At 32.7% G+C, this 21,632-nt stretch overlaps 1 protein-coding gene across 1 annotated transcript in view; it reads left to right on the top strand.

Moving 5' to 3' along the window:
- Positions 1-21,632, top strand: part of LOC106478361 (potassium voltage-gated channel protein eag-like) — a 127,058-nt gene that overhangs the window by 95,152 nt on the left and 10,274 nt on the right. The window contains exons 8-9 of the mRNA XM_013938904.2: positions 1,138-1,390; positions 19,582-19,778. Of these exons, the coding sequence (XP_013794358.1) occupies positions 1,138-1,390; positions 19,582-19,778 (450 nt within the window). The remainder of the gene's footprint in view (positions 1-1,137; positions 1,391-19,581; positions 19,779-21,632) is intronic.

Below are 21,632 nucleotides of genomic sequence, written 5' to 3'. Positions count from 1 at the left end.
TATATATATATATATATATAGACAGAGAAATTAATACATCAGAAACCGAAAGCGTTGAAAGGTGAGAAATTGTGATATGAAAACCGCATAATTTCATATGCATAAGCACCCCTGTGGCACAACGGAATGTTTGCGGACTTACAACGCTAGAAACCGGGTTCCGATATCCGTAGTGGGCAGAGTACAGATAGCCCATTGTGTAGCTTTGTTCTTAACTTCAAAACAAACAAACAAACAAATCGTATATATAAGAGGTGCGTAACCATGACAATATTGTCTACACGGTTAAACTATTTATACACCAAATTCCTCATGGATGTAAAAATATCAAGCATTGCATCTAACCTCATTAATTACGACTGGGGAAAGAGAATTTCACGACTATCAAAGAAGAAAGCAAAAACTTACTTGATTTGTAAGAGTACAACTTTATCTTTTAGATCACATTTAAATAATCTTCCGATCAGTATTTGGAAACGCCATATAATTTGTCTGTTTCAGAATTTACGCGCAAAGCTACACAAAGTTAACTGCGGATAGCCGATCCAAATTTTTTACGTGACAGACTAGAAGGATGGCAGTTAGCCAACAGTGCCCAAGGTCAACTCTTAGGCTATTTAATTTGACATGAAAGCGTTGGTAAACTGTTTGTTTTAAAATGTACTAAGTAACAGAGAAATATCCTTCTTTCTCATTTCAACAGCATTGTTTTCATAACGTATGCTTTAATAAAATACTATGATGTGATTTAAACCAGCTATCCAGAACTGAGACGGAAAAATAATGTAAATCATAATAATATCTTGATACATTGTTAAATCACAATCCCTGAAAACTAGTTTCTCTAATACCAGTCTTCTGACAGTTTGTTCCGTTTACTGTGGTTTTTCACTAATTGCTATACACGATACTGTGTTCTTTTATTATTGTTACATTGCTACATTATAATACCACAGTTTGTGTTAAATTTGACTCGTCGTCTTAACGACTAACCAACCTGTTTTATATAGAAAAGCGTCCTTGTAAATAAAGAAAAAAAAATCTGATGATGGGAAAAGAAGCTAAAAGCAGTCTCTTAACTACAGCTTGACAGAAGTGTCTTTCATTAGTTTAAGTGGGCTCTGCTTTGTTGTTTAGGTACTAAGTTACTGTCCGAAAGATATGATGGCTGACATCTGTGTTCACCTAAACCGAAAAGTGTTCAACGAACACCCAGCTTTCCGGTTGGCGAGTGATGGATGTCTACGGGCTCTTGCCATGTATTTCAGCATGGACCACAGTGCTCCTGGCGACCTGTTGTACCACACTGGAGAAAGCATTGACACACTATGTTTCGTAGTGGCTGGATCACTCGAGGTTATTCAAGATGACGAAGTAGTTGCCATTTTAGGTAAGTCCATTATTTCTGTAGAATTATCTAATAACATTTTGTTTGTTGCAGTATGTTTGCGGATTTACAACGCTAGAAAGCGGGATTCGATACCCGTGGTAGATAGCCCTTTGTGTAGCTTTGTGCTTAACTTCAAACAAACATTGTCTTGGTGTTCTGCGCAAAGCTGTCCAAGAGCTAACTAAGCATTTGAAACTAACAGACTGATGTCACCCACCATCAATTCTTGGCCTACTCTTGTCTCATCGAATAGTGGGGTTTGACTGTCACTCTTACAGTGCATACACGGCGCCAAATAGCAGACTGAATTTCTGCGGCAGCGAGTGGCGAACCATGAATACAATCTGGCACTTTCACCACTAGGCCACGCTCCTGTATCTCATAAAATGATAGGTATTTTAACCATAAAGTTTTTTCAAAATGTTAATGAATTTTTTTACATTACATATCTTTTATGTAACAAAACTCTGATGAAAGACACCAATACTGTATATACACTGGTCGGATTAATTTTAAATTAACGAAACAGATTTAACAGAACAAAGTGGATTGAAGTAAAATATGATTCAACCCAAGAGTGCCTATTCTTCACAAATATATACACTGGTCGGATTAGTTTTAGATTAACGAAACAGATTTAACAGAACAAAGTGGATTGAAGTAAAATATGATTCAACCCAAGAGTGCCTATTCTTCACAAATATATACACTGGTCGGATTAGTTTTAGATTAACGAAACAGACTTAACAGAACAAAGTGGATTGAAGTAAAACATGATTCAACCCAAGAGTGCCTATTCTTCACAAAAAATGAATGAAAGGACTCCAGTAGAGTTGATAAACGATGAAAGATTAAATCGTCATTACGTGTAAGCCATGCTCATCTATAAGATATATCTATAAGTGATATAATACATGCTGTTGTTATTTAAAATGTGTAATGTCACCTGAATTGAATAATCAATGTGTCTGTGTCAAGTTGCTTAACGTTCTCACGCCAATAAAATTGTTATATGATTTAAACGAACCATATAGAACTGAAAACGAGAAAATAACGTTAATTACGATAGTCTCATGACACGTTGTTAAATTGCAATCCCTGAAACAGTATCAACTTACAATCCCCTGAGACATTGCTACATTATAATACCTTAGATTGTATTAACTCCAAATCATGGTCACACTGACTAGTCAACATGTTTTAAACAGAGAACTAGTTTATTTTGTGTTGACATAGTAGAAAAGTATTCTTGTAACTAATAAACTCAAATAAATGAAAATCTGATAGTGGACATCTGATATTCATCTAAATCTAAAGACAGTGTGGTCTAAGTGACTAGTAAATAAAAAAATGCCAATTATTTAGTTTCGCATTTATAATACGTTCTAACCTACGTGATCATTTTGTGCAAGGGATTAAAATAGTTATTTTGTAATGTAAAAGTTTTACTGATTAGAGATTATCCAGTCTGTTTATACACTAGGCTAAAATATATTCCGGATTAATACGCCTGTAACAGGGGTGTAAAAATCCACTAATAGCATTCAGAAATTGAATGCTAGCATGACAAAATGTGGCCTGATAAAGGTGAATATCAAAAATATCATTACGTTGGAGATACCCAACACTGCACACTTATTTCTGTAATTAATTCATGTTTATACTACTAGTGGTAACTTGTAAGACGTACAGAAAATAAGTTACATTTATCATGAAATACACGATAAGTACTTACTAAACCATGCGACTTATTTTTGCGTTTTGAAAAGTAGTGGAGCAGTGATTGGTGGTACAGTGATATATATAATTGATTATATCAACTTAATTAACAATATTCTCTTCCAAAATAATATTCGATTTCGTTACGCATGGGAACGAAACCACATTTAATCAACAAATGTTTTTGTTGGTTAATCTATTATTTAACAAGTCTGTGTGTGAGTCCGCTTACAACTGGCGAACAGCTGGATCTTGTCACAAAATTTGGCATGCACTCTTGGGGCTTCTGGGTAGTGAAATAGTGAGTTGGCATTCGGATCTGATCACCTTTGTCACGCAATGGGGGACATCTATGCTTTCTATGTGGGTTGGACAGATGTAATTTTTCCGTTTAGCTTGGAGAAAGATAAAAAAAAAATCATTTCCAAATAAAAAGCTGATATTTTAGTATACAGTGTTGACACCGAAGTTCTAAGACACAAACCTCTTGATTTCTGCTCATATCATATTCTTCACTGTACTCAGATGTTGTTTACGGCTCTGGACACGACTTTAATTGAGTATAAAGCGTAATTTTATCATATTCAATTGTGATTCAATACCTATCTTATTGATAAAGGTCCTAAAATTTCTTTTTAAATTTAATTAACAAGTTACTGTATATACTTCTTCCTGCACGACTTATTATCGAAACCAAATCTATACGTTTAAATCCATTATTATCTAACGTTGTTACTAGTCAGTAGCGAAACGTGTGAGATGTTAGGGAAAGTAGTGTTTTGATAATATTAAACCAGTTTTTAATACACTAAATCTTATTTGTAATTGTTAATTACCACATTCTAGATTAATTTATTCCGCTATATAAGATCATCATCGACTCAAGTATAACAAGTCCTATATTATTGAAAATTATTAGAAAAAACAACAACAGATTTATGTTTTATTGGTCAAACTTCGTGAAATCTTAAACATTCTAATAATATCTGTGAACAGCCAGATTGGTAACTAATCATAACAGAGTCTAAAGTAATAACAGAATCAAATGTTCTACAACTCGTGTCGATATCTAATTATTCCAGAATTATCCTGTATAATGTATTTTGAAAATTCTAATAAGTAAATTTGCATGAGAGCTTCAAAATATGGCAACTTTCTAATGAATGTGAAATAAACTGTTATACTGTGATAAAAGAATTTCGATCGTTCGTGTAAATCTACTGAAGATGATTTCCGTATATTATTGACGTAAAGCTTCATTATTTGCAGATTAAAACTTCTTTGGAACCAACTGTTTGATCTCGTTCAGTTGAAAAACGTTCAGCAAAAACGCGAGTCTCAACAATTTAACTTTCCCTGACTCAGGAATTTTAACCTTGCAAATTATTGTTGAAGTGACGTGAGCTGAAGTCATTGGATTTACTTGTGAAACGTCTCTCAATTCATGATCATGTAGATAAATATTTTACTTCTTAAGTTGTTCAAAGAGTTTTCTATTCTCTTAACTCTAGTGACCTGTAAAGACCAAAAATAATAACTATTTTAAGATATATCTCATTAAAAAATAGTACTCGGTTTACGTTTGCATATTTTGTATAAAAAAACTGCAAGCGACGTTAATCAAATCAAACACATTTTGATTTTAATATGAATATAATAACAAGGAAAGTTTATAAGATTAAAAAAAGATATCCGAACAATTACTGTTTTTTTAATTTTCAGTGCTGACTGAAGGATAAAAACCATTATTTAATGAAGACGACAAACAACTTCAGAAAAATGTTTAATTACTTGTACTCAATGTTTCGGCTTACGCCTTTATCAAGGGTCTATGAAACATAGACGTTCATAGACCCTTGATAAAGGCGTAAGCCGAAACGTCGGTTACAAGTAATTAAACATTTTTCTTAAGTTGTTTGTCGTTTTAATTAACTAATATCAGAACAATTGTTTAGTTAATGGAAGTGGAACAAGCACGCACACAGATATATATATTTATATGTGTGTGTGAATGCAGTTAAAGTCAATAATGTCTACTAAGAAAGACTTACCTTAATTTTAATTTTAAAAGTACCTGTTTTCGTGTGTAATAAGGAAACTTAACTAACAAGCTAAGTTAATCAAATCCCTTGTAAATGTCGGTAAATTTCTGAACTTGTGACGTGATGTTGCACTGATAAAGTTCAATAAACAGGGGTTTGAATCAATTTGCAGTTGTAGAATTTCTGCCGCTACAATAAAACCATATTAATGACAAAAAAATCAAAGAATTTATCAGTATTAGAACAAAACACTACACGGTCTTCACAGTCTATTAGTATTTGATTGCTATTTATACGGTTTTATGTGTATATAAATATATATATATATGTGCTGAAAAGTAGAAGAACGCTCTGTAGAGTGAAGGCTTTGGTTCTGTAATGAAAGAGTAAATATTCATTACAAAAAAAAATAAAATGAACTTGGCGCGTTTTTTTTTAAACCATTTATCCGGACCTTTTAGTCCTTGAGCTTCATGTTTATATGGCGATTTTATTTCCTGACTTGAATACGTGTAGTTACTATAAAAATAAACTAGTTATTACAATATAGTCGTTTTACTTTTACAAGACAATGAATTTTAAAAACTCACAATTTAAAAAAAAACGATTATTTTATACACAATTCTATAAAAATAAGATTGTTTCCAGTCTCCAAATTACTAAAATACAATAACTTACTGTACAGGATATAAAGTGGTAAAGTAAGTTATTGTATTTTAGTAATTTGGAGACTTGAAACAATCTCATTTTTATAGAATTCTGTATAAAGTAATCGTTAAAATTTTTGAGTTTTGAAGATTGGGCATTACACACGTTCCAAAAATTTAAAAAAGACAATGATTTGTTTAAATAGAATTGGTGTATAACGATCATCAATGATCACTTCAAAGATTTGTTTGTAACAGATCAATAAATAATACGCTTAACTACGAATCTGCATTATATACATGCGATTTGGAAGTATTTGTTGTCGATACGCAAAATCAAAATAATGCATACTAACTTCATCTTAACAATTAGGTGTTTGTCTGTGTTGTACTGAGGTTTAATCGTATTTTACAAGAATGATGTTCCAAGTCACACATGAAAGTATTTGATTGTACTCAGTCTGATGGCCATATAACTATGCACTATTCCAGACACTCAGCAATATTCATTGAAGTAAAATTTTGGAAAGGGTGGTCAGGTCAACCTTAGACCATAAATTATGACAACATTACCACAGACCCTCCAATGTATATAGACGTTGACTTACAAGACCACGTTTAAGCAGACCAAAGGGACAAAAGTCCATTGGAAATGAACTGGAGAACTTAACGAGTATGCGATTGAATGAGTTGATTTGATTCCAAAATTGTAGGCCATATTTCTCATGAAAATTACTGTTAGTTTCGAACCGTGGTTGTAAACGTTTTGTAAACTTCAAATCATTGTTTATTATCTTGTTAGCAATACCAGAAGGTATGCTCAGCTTCATCGTAATGACTTTTTGGGTCTGAGGGATCTCTCTTGAACCGTGGTTGTAAACGTTTTGTAAACTTCAAATCATTGTTTATTATCTTGTTAGCAATACCAGAAGGTATGCGCAGCTTTATCGTAATGACTTTTTGGGTCTGAGGGATCTCTCTTGAACCGTGGTTGTAAACGTTTTGTAAACTTCAAATCATTGTTTATTATCTTGTTAGCAATACCAGAAGGTATGCTCAGCTTCATCGTAATGACTTTTTGGGTCTGAGGGATCTCTCTCGAACCGTGGTTGTAAACTTCAAATCATTGTTTATTATCTTGTTAGCAATACCAGAAGGTATGCTCAGCTTCATCGTAATGACTTTTTGGGTCTGAGGGATCTCTCTCGAACCGTGGTTGTAAAAGTTTGTAAACTTCAAATCATTGTTTATTATCTTGTTAGCAATACCAGAAGATATGCTCAGCTTCATTGTTATGACTTTTTGGGTTTGAGGGATCTCTCTCGTAACCAAAGCCTTTATTTTGTGTATGAGTGGTGTTGCTCTGGTTAGCGTTTGGGTGTGGTCTTGGATCCCCTTGAAGGCTCCTTTTTCGAATTGTTGTGTTCTGTGGTTGTACGTCGTTTAACGATATCGCTATACGAATAAGCTTCCTTAGAAAGGGCTTTAACAGGAATTCTGTGTGAATTAAACATACTAATGATAAACATAGTGCTCTAGGTGCACGGATCTTTTATTTGTTTGTTTCAGATAATCGCAAAGCTACTCAAAGGCTACTTGCGTTAACTCTCCCTAATTTGGAACTCATAGACAAGAGGAAATATAGCCAGCCAACTGCACTCACCGACAACTCTAGCGCTACTATAATAAAATAGTGGGATTTGACTGTTACTCCAATAAAGCACTCACTGTCCCAGTGTGCAAGACGTTTTTTTTTGAGGCAACGGGGCGCAAACCATAAAAATTGGATCCCTAATTTGGCATGCTCGTTTCGCATCTGGGGCGATACGCCACTTTTTTTTTATCATATACAAATCTTTCAAAGGAAGTGCAATGCATCCTCTGTGTGTGTATATATATGTATATATATACGTAACTGTGTATATGTATATATGTGTATTTATATATACGTAACTATGTATATATGTATGTATGTATATTTATATGCACGTAACTATGTATATATGTATGTATGTGTATTTATATGTACGTAACTATGTATATATGTATGTATGTGTATTTATATGTACGTAACTATGTATATATGTATGTATGTGTATGTAACTATGTATATGTATTTATGTATCTGTGTATGTAAGTAACTATGTATATGTAGGTATGTGTGTATATGTACGTAACTATGTATATGTATTTATGTATCTGTGTATGTAAGTAACTATGTATATGTAGGTATGTGTGTGTATCTACGTAACTATGTATATGTAGGTATGTGTGTATGTACGTAACTATGTATATGTATTTATGTATCTGTGTATGTAAGTAACTATGTATATGTAGGTATGTGTGTGTATGTACGTAACTATGTATATGTATGTATGTGTGTGTGTATGTACGTAACTATGTGTATGTATGTGTGTGTGTGTATGTACGTAACTATGTATATGTAGATATAACAATCACCTATCTCATACTTTAAAGTTATTTACTCATTGTGGAACATTTCAGGGTAAGCGATTAACATTAAGTGTTGTCTTACATACTGGAGTAAGCTGTAAATGGTGCATTTTGGATGTTTTATTCCATTAATACCAATACATTATAGGTAAAATATATAATATTTCTGCTGATCAGTTCTTTTTCAACCCTATATGTATAAATTAGAAACGTCAGTTGCCCCCATATGTTTTGTGTTCGATCATTTTTCAAATTGTACATTTACAAGCAAACTATCCGCACATATATATAATATGTATGACAAGTATTTACATTGAATTACCCGTGTAATTTATCCTAGGAAATTGAAATAACACTATTATGATCACTGAGTGTCATCCTTGAAAACGTGTAGAAGAACTATACAGAATGCACAAAACGGGGGGGGGGGGGCTTTTACTTTTCTGGCCTGATAGACAAATAAAATTTTCTGTCGGATAAATGTGATCATTGTGAAACTAAATAAGTACTTTAGCTTGTTTTGTTGAATTTATCGCAAAGCTATTAGGGGGTTATCTGCGCTAAAAAGGCAGGAAGTCAACACCACCCACCACCAACTCTTGGGATACTCTGTACTAAATACTTTAATAAGATGGAAAAAAATATACTGTAAGTACATGTTATAGTTTTAAAAGGAAATAAGGATCAGTAACTTAAATGAAGTGGTCAATATGACTAATGTCGAAGTGACTTGTCGTATATTTTAGTATTGAACAAACAGATAAAGTAAAAAAAGAAGTTAAACACTATTTAAATATATGGGTTTATCGTTAACGTTATAAAAAAGAAGTCGAACACAATTTAAGTATATGGGTCTATCGTTAACGTATTAAAAAAATAATTCGAACACAATTTAAGTATATGGGCTTATCGTTAACGTTATAAAAAACAAGTTGAACACAATTTAAGTATATGGGTTTATCGTTAACGTTATAAAAACAAGTCGAACACAATTTAAGTATATGGGTTTATCGTTAACGTTATAAAAAACAAGTCGAACACAATTTAAGTATATGGGTCTATCGTTAACGTTATAAAAAAAGAAGTCGAACACAATTTAAGTATATGGGTCTATCGTTAACGCTATTGTTATGGTTATTGTTTATTTTTAACTTAGTGAACGATAAAAAAGTATACGTATTCAAATTAAGTTTACTGAGATTTTTAATGTTTGTAAAACACTAGGTCATCATAGTATTGTTACCGCCATAGGGCTTATACGGATAACTATTACAAATGTTAGTAAACTATCCTAATGGTTACTTGTGAAATGCGTATAGAAATTGTCTTATACATTTATAAAGACCTAAACTTCGTTGACTCAAGATAGCAGATGGCATTTCTTGCTAAGGATGGAGGGAATCTCATTACCGAAACTAGCAAGTAATAGCATATTTGGTGAGCACGGGGTCGTTTTTACTGCCTATTGGTCATCTCCTAAAACTACCATTCACGAAGGCTCTCATTAAGTGACTGTTAAAACACCTTTCCCGTATATATACCCTAAGGAGATACAGGTTGCTGACCACGTAAGATTTTTTTACATGAAGAGTTTAGATTGGTTCCTGTTGCTGTTTTCTAGTAGTTATTTATATGGGTACTTATAAAATGTCAGTTTTATAATTTGATGAACGGTACTTTCGACAAATTTAATATGTTAAAGTATTGTATACATTTGTCAAATTATATGTTATTACTGTGTTTCCGTACACTGTAATAATAATAAATTTTCCGAATTATCATCCTAGTTAAATGGGTTAAAGATTAATGATGAATATTATTTTCTTTACATATAAACAAAATGTGTGTTTATACATACTGATTTACCCCAAACTCGTGTAAGAGAGAAAACGACCGAAAATACAATTAGTACTTAACTGAACAAAATTAGTGCAATCTAGCCACTAAAGTTCTATATCCGCTGATTGATTCAAGCATTCAATATCCGCTAATTGACTGAAGTGTTCTACATCCTCTGATTGGTTCAGTGTTCTATATATCCGCTAATTGATTCAAGTGTTCTATATCTTCTGATTGTTTCAAGTGTTATATATCCTCTGATTGGTTCCAGTGACATATATATCCGCTGATTGGTTCAAGTGTTATATATCCTCTGAGTGGTTCAAGTGTCATATATCCGCTGATTGATTCAGGTGTTCTATATCCACTGAGTGGTTCAAGTGTTTTATATTCACTGAGCGCTTCAAGTGTTATATATCCGCTAAGTGGTTCACATTATAATGATCATAGTACATTGTTAACATAAATTTCATTATATAGTGTTTTTTCTGTCGAAGTAGCTAAGGTTGAGCGAGCGTATTCTTAATGTTTTATTCTCCCATGTAGAGATTACTTTAGTTTAAACATATAGTTAAGATTATACACTTAATATATATATTATTTGCGTATGTATAATTGTATAAGTAAATACCTATATTTTTCTCAAAGTTTCAACTGCATTGTTCACTTTGCTTGTTGTTGTTGTTGTTTTTGAAAAAATCCGCTGTTTTATTGTACTTCGAAACCTAAGCATTTTGTCAAAAGTTCAGTTTACAATAAATACTTCAACACTGTATTTTAATCCTCCACATACTCTATTTCATGTTAATTTCTTACGTCATGTTATTACGCTAATTTTCTAGATTATGAAGTAAGTTGTAGGCGGACCTGGCATAGCCTGGTGCTCGACTAGCAATCTGTGGACCGCGAGTTCGAATCCCGCAACCGAACATGCTCGCCATTTCAGCTGTGGGGGCGTTTTAGTGGTACGGTCAATCCCACCTTTCGTTGGTAAAAGTGTAACCCAAGCGTTGGCGGTGGTTGATGTTGACTAGGCCTTCCCCTCTAATTTATCACTTCTAAATCAAGGTCGGCTAGCGCAACTGAAACTCAAATAGCTTTGCGCGAAATTCAAGAAAGAAATTTTATAGAATCTCTCTAGTAGCTTCAACAAAGCATTAAAGAAACGAAGAAGTTAATTTTGACGAAACTGTTTCAACAAAATTTAATTATTTTACCCCCCCCCCCCACACACACACAACAAAAAAAAAAGAGAAAGAAATAAGGTTAATTCAATAACAACACGTTTGACCAATACGGGGTTACTTAGTGTTTTCGTTACTTTATTGAAGATGAATCCATAAAGTAAAACAAGTCTGTGAAGCAGAAACAATAAATAGTAGATAACAAATCAGTTACCGGTGTTAAAATTTCAATTCTTGATAAGGTGTGTAATATTTTATATATTTGAAAGCTTATGTATGTTTCAATTTAGTTATTTATTTTTAGCTGCGTGCACAAACTTTTACATATCTTTAACAGCTTCACCAAATCCACTTTCAAGGATAAACGAAGCAGTAACAATGCTGATAGTGATGTTTTCAATTTGTTCAGTACGACGTACCCATATATTCGTAGAAACGTCAACTGCTATATAATCGCTCGAAACATATTCTGAAGACTTTAAACAGATTTGTTTGTTCTCTTATGGAGTTAAAAAAATACGTTTTTTCCGGCTATACCATACACATTTGTCACTCATTCTAATTAGAAAAACTATAAAATGAAGACGTCTCTGTTTATCAGAGGAAGTTGAAACTCTTATTCTTAATAATGTATCCACAATAAGTTAAATGATATCGTTAAGAATTATGTTAAATCGTCTCTGATTTAAGTCTTTCTGAAATGAGCTAGTTTCAAACTTGTAATTTACAATATATTTATGATCTAATATAAAACCACAGAACATTTGTTCTTTGAACTTGTTATTTGGTGTTCGACAGACGTTCTCTATTAGAATTTCTACAAGAAAATTTTCACAAGTATATGTATATATATATTTAGTTTTTAAAAGGTGTCTCTTTGTATTCCACTAACTATATTACTAAATCAAAAAATACTTTTTGTAAATCAGACAAAATTTACAATGCAGTGAAATCGGTAAAATACAAATATATATTTTTAATTTCATATGTATTTTTGTAATTTAGTGATGGAAGAAATAAAACGTTTTAAGCAAATAAAAGAAACATAAAACACGAAATGGTGCAAAAGGTTTAGTTTGCTTGAGAAAGGAGTACATGTTTTCCTTGATAATGCGTAACTAAAACTAAGAGATCAATCGTATACGTTTGAAAGTTGTGTATCAAGCTCTTTTACGAATGTTTTTTTGTTTATTTATTTATTTCAAAGACGAAATTAAACTCATACATAAATAAGAGTCAAAATGTATATGTTCATTTTGTCGGCTGACAATACAGTATGTCGTATAAACGACTGTGCAAAAAATCTAAATTTTCTTTCATTAGAATTCTGTCATTTATTTATGGGTGTATTGGAAATTTGAATACTTCTGACTCAATACATTCATTAATAGTCTAGAAAACTTCCTGGCGAAGAAGAAGAAAGTAAGTTATATATATATGTGTGTGTTTTTTAATAAATATTCTGCTTACGTACATAAGTTCGAGTTCCCACAGAGCATCTGCAAAGTGATCTGATATGCAGATATTTTTCTAGAACGTTTTTAGAAGACGTTCATTGTAATTTATCCATAACAAGACATAAAGGTGTTTTGTCAAGAAACGAAACATTGTCACAGAACTGAATTCTAATATGTACTTTAATGATGCTAATCAACTTGGAATTGTTTCTGTTGTATAACATCTTAGATGTTTGAGTTTTTACTAAACTACTTAGTTCCTACTTGAAATGCACAAACACAGTGTTCAGAATGAATGGGCGATTTTACTGTGATATAATTCAGTATTTTTATGGTTGTTTCTTACAACTAACGACCTGATTATGTTACCGGAATTGGCTTACAGAAGAAAATATATAATTCAATACAATATTCAAGTTGAGTTGGCAATTTATTGACACCTGGAAACTAGCCTCCACATACACCTACGGAAAAGGATGGATACTTCACGAACATCTCAGCTATGCAGGTTTTAGTGTTAATATTACCTGAGTTTCTGTAGTTCTGGTACAATGAATGAAAGAATAACATTATGAGTTTTATCTGTACAACATCCCAGAGGAAAACTAATTTCTTTCTGTGGTACCTGCTTAAATAAGTAAACTCATCTGGAGAATAGCATGCAAAAACCCACAAGTACAAAGCCGATTGTGAGATGTTTTAAACACTTTTTCGCATAATTTTCCAGAATATTACTGTTTGATTTATTCAAAAGCTAACTTCACTGTTTGTAGAATAGAAAATATTACGTTTTACATTACTAATTCAGTAACAAGTGTAATAAAATCATGTAGATTAAAAAAAAAACACCTACTCCTAACACATTAATTTGAATGTTTAGTATATTGCTAAAGGGTATTACCAAAAAGAGGCCATATATGTTTTTACTGTCGTACCTCATATAACACAGTACTCTGGTTACCCAAACTATCAAACTCTGCTAAATTCATGTTAAACATTTGATACATAGATTTCGTTAAGTGTTCACATAAATTTGTAAAGTGTAAAAATACTGCAGGATAAAACATAATTTTGATATCATTTTCCGGCATGAGAGTCATCAACACGAAGTTGATAATTTTTGGTAAACTCTCTTGTGTATCCAATGTTTGGTTATTTCTAGCAGATTAGGAAGAGCTTAAGGTTAATTTTGAATTTTGCTGATTTTAAGTCCAAATAATTAGAATTTTACTATGTTGAATGTTATATTCAACTCTGTTAATTCAAGAACTGAAAAACTTTTGTTTTGACATAGAATTTACTTGCACAACTTGATTTTATTTATTTACGTGTATAATTCTGATTCAGGCTCGAATTGAGAGGTCTTCAGTTTAATTATCAGCTTCTTATGCTGTTAAGTGTAGTTTATATAATAAACACAACAATTATTTTCGTATGTTTACTTCTTTCAACAATGTGACTCAGCCTCAGTTTTGAGGACATATGACTCTACTATTCAGTTCGATCCCTGAAGTGGGCACAGTGAAAATAGCCCTTGTGGAGCTTTGCGAGCAAACAGCAGTTAAAGTAAATTGTGTTTGTTAGAATACAAATAGTACTTCATTATTTTCGAACTTATTGTAGTAAACAAAAAGCAAAAACACGCCAATAGATATTTAAAAATAAGATAGGCTAAGGAAAAGCTTTAAACGCCGTTGCAGAAATCTGAAATTTCACGCGCAACGAAAATCACTACCCTGGTTTCGTATTCTTATACAATAAACTACATAATGTTAATTAGTTCATTCAGTAAAACGTATGCATTAAATATATAATCAAATTAGCATTCAAAGACATTTAAAAAGTGTTTTATTTTTCATTACATACTTTTCACTGAAACTCGGAGAAATTATCGCAGGAGAACGCTCGTCTACATTAGTACAAAATTTACCTGCCGGCCTTGAATACTGGAGTATAACTTGACGTTGTTCAGCTACTCTATTCATAATTTATCAAGAAGTATTCTGTAATTTCATTAGCCAACGTGTGCACGTTTTGGTTCTGGGCACCGAACGATAACATTAGTTTCATTCAAAAAACAACAAATACACTGGATGTTATGAAAGAAAGAAAGTTTAATCAGGAAACGACATAACTTCTTCTCGACGTATAGGTAACACGACAAATGTTTTGGCCTAGAAAATATCGTTAATTTTTGTGCGTTCCAATTTTCGATCTGTCATATGTCATTACAGCGAATAGATGAAAGGAAAGCTAGCTGAAATAAGAATTGATAACAAACATGCTACAAATTTATAAGACCATTCGATGCATTAAGTCTGAAACCAACAAAATGATAACATTTAATTTGATCTGATTGCGTTCTATTTTTTCCCTGCTGTTTCAGACATTTATACGCTCTACTAATAATGGGCGGATTCCTGTCAGACTTAAGGTTTCGTTTGTATAACTGCAGGCAATATTTCACTGGATACATTTAAAAAGAAAATAAGAAATTCCATTTGTTTTATGGACTTCAAAATGGATATTTTCATGTCTGACAGATGAAATACACCAGTCTGGAATATTTGCGATAATACCTAACAAAATACGTGTCACTTAAGATAATACACTTAGGTCTTTATATAACTTAATAGGATCTAACTCTTTCATGTTGTCAGTTCAGTTGTTTCTTTATCATGCAACATAATTTGATGCCTGAAACACTGTGATAATGTTTTTAACGCTGTCGGAAGGGCGTTAAAAGACTATCTTTGTGTTATAAGCAAACATTTACTTAGTATGTTGAAGTATTCTAGAATGCAGCTCATTATTAACTTCTGATCAAAGCAAGCTACTTACACAGATCAGAACTAAAAGTAACCTAGTAAATACTGCATGGCCAGGTGGTTAAGGCACTCGACTCGCAATCTGAGGGTCGCGGGTTCGAATCTCTGTCACACCAAACATGCTCGCCCTTTCAGCCTTGGGGGCGTTATAATGTGACGGTCAATCCCACTATTCGTTGGTAAAAGAGTAGCCCAAGAGTTGGCGGTGGGTGGTGATGACTAGCTGCCTTCCCTCTAGTCTTACACTGCTAAATTAGGGACGGCTAGCGCAGATAGCCCTCGTGTAGCTTTCCGCGAAATTCAAAAACAAACAAACAGTAAATACTGGGGTTAATTTAATATATCGATCCAAATAGGAATACGGAATGCATTAAAACAAATACTTTAATGTTTAGAATGTACAGATTTACCAATTGAGTATCCTTAGCAGTATTATTGGCCGTAATTCCAATAATACTCACGAGGTTCGGCCAGCTTAGGAGACTTAAGTTAGTTTTAAATCCAATGTATTAAGTTAATGCCGAAAAATAATCGCTTGATAATAAAATATATGAAACGTAATAAAATTAAGTATATGATATGCATACTAAAGATTTTAACCAACAGTGTAATTTAATGTAAGTTTAAAAAGTTTGGAATATAGCTTGACTTTCTTTAAAGTCCCTCTAAAGTTTTCCATTTGCACTTCTTCAAACAACACATTCAACATCTAATTTAATAATCCATATTTATGACTTTTTGACATTATTAAATGAATTTAACTATGATTATGCATCGCAATAACTACAACAATGCGCCTACAAACGGTATTTCCTATTGTGTTAAAAACAAATCTAACAATGATTAAAATCATAAGATATAAATGTTGTCAAAGCTGTATACTGTTTTTGCTATTTTTATTATTATTCTTGCTCCAGCTGCATCTGCGTTTTCGTGAAAACTACACAAAAGGCTATTTTCGCATAGTCGTACCTAATATTGAACTGATAGACTAGAAAGAAAACACTAATTATCGTCATTCACCGCCATCCATTTGATTACTCTTGTTTCACTGAATAGTAGGATTTACCCACAAAGTGCAAAGTGCAGTTTTGCGCTAAAGGGCCACGAACCACGAACCTTCGAATTTAAATTCCGAACACGCTAACCAATATCCCTCACCTGGACCTACGTATGATACATTGGTAACTTTTATGGCTTCGTGGATCCTGTTATATTAACACCTTTTTTTTTGCAGTATAAAAAAATAAACGAAAATCAGTTATGTTGATTTCAATTTTCTTTACTTGTTTTACTGTACAATAACCCGTTTTGAATGTAAGCTATACTATTACTCACACATCATCGACCATCATCTAAGTCAGGATACAAGGTTACAAAGATTATATACTGCCCTCTGTATAATATTATTTTTTTTCTAATTTTGATTACTAATTTATAAATGTGAGATTTGTAATAATGTCTCTAATTTTGTGGTTTTACCAGAACGTTATCTTCTAATTGTTTAAAAATATGAAATAATAAACAATTCTTCAAGGGAAATATTTCAGTTGTTTAGAAGTCACGTGTATTTGATATATTAATAAAAGCTTGTTATGTTTTGTTTTCAGTCAACTGAAACGTTTATGATTCCGAAATACTTTAAAACAAAGAGGCGTTACACAGTTTCACTTGTTTTTTTTTTTAATTATGCACAAAGCTACACAAGGGCTATCTGTGCTCTGCCCACCACGGGTATCGAAACCCGGTTTCTAGCGTTGTAAGTCCGCAGACATGCCGCTGTGCCAGTGGGGGGGGGGGCAGTTTCACTTATAAGTTATATAATATCGTACTTTGTTAACTCGGAAAGTTAATCTCACCTTATAAGAACGATCTCCCTTGGAAACACCACTTTTGTCATCGATCGTGCTTTTGATGGCCTTCGTTACAAGCAATTGTCCTATTTCACAATTTTTATAGTAACAAGCTTCTGTGAAGTTAATTTGTGTGTTGTCATCGATCGTGCTTTTGATGACCTTCGTTACAAACAATTGTCCTATTTCACAATTTTTATCGTAACAAGCTTCTGTGAAGTTAACTTTTGTTTTTTTATACACTTTATGAATTTCTAAATATCCGTTATATAAGAAACACCATTGAACCCGACGAAAAACTTTCTTTAAATCTGCTGTGCCTCGTTGGAAAGTCTTTTCGTCGTGGTCTCTCGCACATTCTTGTCCTTGTCGTTCAAGCACACCTGTATTTCGACCAGTGTTGCAACAAGATTCTATATCTCTCAAGTGATCTATTTTTTATGCTGTTTTTTTCAATATGTTTGCAGAACCGGTTATGCAATTATAGTTTAAGTTTTTTTTACGAGAGCAGATCTTTGTGTATCTTGCAACGTTTTCTGGTCGACCAGTATGTGAACATTGGAAGTGGTAGCTATTAGACTAATGAGTTTGCACAATTTATGTGAACATTACGAGCTTTATGTAGCATTATTATTATTAACTTATAATAACAAAACAAGTCACCGATTTTAAACATTTATTATTAAAGACTGTTTGTTTGTTTTTAATTTCGCGCAAAGCTACACGAGTGCTACCTGCGCCAACCGACCCTAATTTAGCAGTGATAGACTAGAAAGAAGATAGCTAATCAAAGCCACCCATTCCAAACTCTTGGGCTACTCTTTTACCAACGAATAGTGGGATTGACCGTCACATTGTAACGCCCTTACGGCTGAAAGGGCGAGCATGTTTGGTGAGACGGGGATTCGGACTATTATTAAAGAAGGAGGACGGGTTTGAGAATATTATGTGCGAAAGTATAAATTGATCTGTGTTTGATAAAGCATTCCATTTTTAACTCTGAATAGACTGTCTGGATAATTTCTAAGTAACTTTACATGCTGGAGAAGAATAAGAGACCTTATTATTTAGTTGTCATATTTGATGACAAATAGCGACATTATTTCCACAAACTGACGGAATGAAGTTTGAATGTATAATTTATGTATTTTTCAAAAGAAAACTAAATTTAATTGAGATTTATCTAAAATATTTCAAACGTAAGAAAAATTAAAAATTAAGCTATAAATGAAAGGAGTTAATAATATATATTTAAACATGTCACGGTAGAAGAACATAGAAAAATTAAAAATTAAGCTATAAATGAAAGGAGTTAATAATATATATTTAAACATGTCACGGTAGAAGAACATGATTTTGACCCAAAATTAAGATATAAATGAAAGGAGTTAATAATATATATTTAAACATGTCACGGTAGAAGAACGTGATTTTAACCCATGCAATTTCTAATTTATCCGAAGTAAGAGCAGTTCAAACATTAGGAAGACTGATTAGATGTTTTATACAAAGTTTGTTATTACATTTCCTTAGCCACATATTTAATTTGGAGGACAGTCCTTTATAACATATATATTAAAACATATCGGTACCTTCAGCACTTTCTCGGTAATTAAATAACAAAACTGTATGATTGAAGATCCAAATTAATGTTTTTTCAAAAAGTTTACTTGGCTTCATTATTTTTAACATTGAAATTCCATCCAAATAAAATTTCAAAGGCAGCTATAAAATTTACTAATTAATATATAATTATATACATTCCTTGCTAGAGGGCCTAAAAGTCATTAATTCCACCAATCAGACTTTGCTCATAACTCTTTAATTTTACCGACTGACGAAACGTATTGATAACACGCATAGATTTGAATATAATCAAAGTACCCTCACCCATTTTTTAATGTTGTCAACCTGAGCATATAGTAATAATTGATATAGGCAATGTGTTGCTTATAAAGAAACTGAAATGCAAATTATATCAGATTCTAATTTTCCAAACTCTTCCATAATCATCAAATGTAGTCTTCTTCCGGTGTAACTTCTGTTTCCAGCTCCATTCCTTCACATTTGCTGATTAAGGAACAACAGCGTTGTCAGAAAAAAATCAACAGCTTTTATACGACTTGTAACTTATTTTATAATTCAATAAAATCTGTTTTTGTTAATAGGAAAAGGCGATGTTTTCGGGGATGTTTTTTGGAAAGAACCTACGATCGGTCAGTCTTGTGCTAACGTCCGGGCCCTGACATACTGTGATATACACTCCATCAAGAGAGACAAGCTTCTAGAGGTTCTCAACTTTTATCATGCCTTCGCCAATTCTTTTGCGAGAAACCTTGTTCTCACATATAATCTCAGGCATCGGGTAAGAAATTTAACCTCATTTCTTTGTAATAGTTTTGTTGTTGTAACGATAAGTGTTGTATTGAAATTGTAGGTAACGAAAACGTGGACTGCACCTGTCTTTTGGTGGAAGATGTCTTGGACCTTATGTTAAGGCTTGTTTTCAGTTCCAAAACGTCATCTATCTTATTAACTAAGTCAAGAAACGTCCATAAGAAATCTCAACTCACTACTATATGGGTTTCAACACATTGAACTTGAAGTTCTAGTCAGTTTGAACAAAAAGATTAATGAAGTTAAGTGAAAAAATTGTCACTGTTATAATGAATTCATGGAAGCTCGTATTCATACACAATGACATTCCAGGAACTTCTCAAGTACAAAAAACATATATAGTTTTTGATTATATATACAAAATACATAATTAAATAAGGGTTGAGTCGCAAAATATAGTATTTATTGACTGCTGAATTTCAGAGTTGTTTTTAGAGGGAAAGTCAACCGCCAACTTTTGGGTTACTCTAATACTCTAATCGAAAAGTAGGATTTAACCCCCCACTCTTATAGCACACCCACGGCTCCAAAGAACAGAGCGCGAACCATGAACTCTCAGGTTCACATTTCGACATCTAAACATTAAGCCATACACGGACCATTTTGAATAAGCTAACATATACAAAAAAGTATTTGGGTTAGAGAAAATATATAATGGGGTATAGTTGTGAGTAATGAAGTATTTACAATATGGTGATTTGTCTCAAAGTTGTATTATAAATGAAAACACATAATTTGTTTAGTGCTATTCAATAAAACAGCCGTAGTGTCAAGCCATGATATTTTGTGGCTGGTCGTAGTCTTGTGGTTTGCGTGCTCGGACTGTGAATCCGAGGGTTCACACGGTTTGCGTTACGTTGCCACAATAACACGACCCACACTATGGAGCTGCGGCTGAGCTACTAAAAGTGACGATCAAACCCACTATTCAATGAAACAAGAGTAACCCAAGAGTTGGCGGCGGATACTGTTGATTAGCTGCCTTTTTTTAGTCTATGTGTTTAAAATTAGAGACGGCTATGTGCAGATAGCGTATGTGTAACTTTGCACAAAAATATAAAGGAACAGATTTGTTGCAGTTGTTGCTCTTGTATTGATTTTAGGTTTTTGTTCTTGTTTTCGTGTTTCATCTGAACGTAACAGTATTCTAATAATAGCTCCTTGCTTGTTCATTATAGGGACACTGACCTTAGCAAAGTAAATGAAATAACATTCGAGTTTGAAGTCAGCCAATCGAAAACTGTCTACGACACGACTGGTTTGCAGAAAAAACAAACAGTTCTTGGTGCTGGAAATACAAACTAACATATATATAACTTACCTCTAACTCATTTTCTGACAGTTATATATATACATATCTTACCCCTAACTCACTTTCTGACAGTTATATATATATATATCTTACCCCTAACTCATTTTCTGACAGTTATATATACATATCTTACCCCTAACTCATTTTCTGACAGTTATATATACATATCTTACCCCCTAACTCACTTTCTGACAGTTATATATACATATCTTACCCATAACTCACTTTCTGACAGTTATATATACATATCTTACCCATAACTCACTTTCTGACAGTTACCGTATTTTTCGGAATATAAGACGCACCCTTATTTTGAAAACAAAGTTTTGGGGAAACCTTTACTATACTAACTTTACTAACTCCATTACTATAATTTATTTTTTCATTATTTAGGAAGCATTATAAATAGTTATGTTTTTAAAAGAAAAAACTACTATTGTTATAAATAACACATTCAATTGAACTAAACTATGCATACCGATTTAAATATATTTACACATGACTTGTGTA

The sequence above is a fragment of the Limulus polyphemus genome, unplaced genomic scaffold (assembly GCF_000517525.1).
Source record: "Limulus polyphemus unplaced genomic scaffold, Limulus_polyphemus-2.1.2 Scaffold10, whole genome shotgun sequence".
NCBI classification, from domain to species: domain Eukaryota; kingdom Metazoa; phylum Arthropoda; class Merostomata; order Xiphosura; family Limulidae; genus Limulus; species Limulus polyphemus.
The sequence above is the reverse complement of the archived record's forward strand: the minus strand, read 5'-3'. Positions and strand labels throughout refer to the sequence as shown.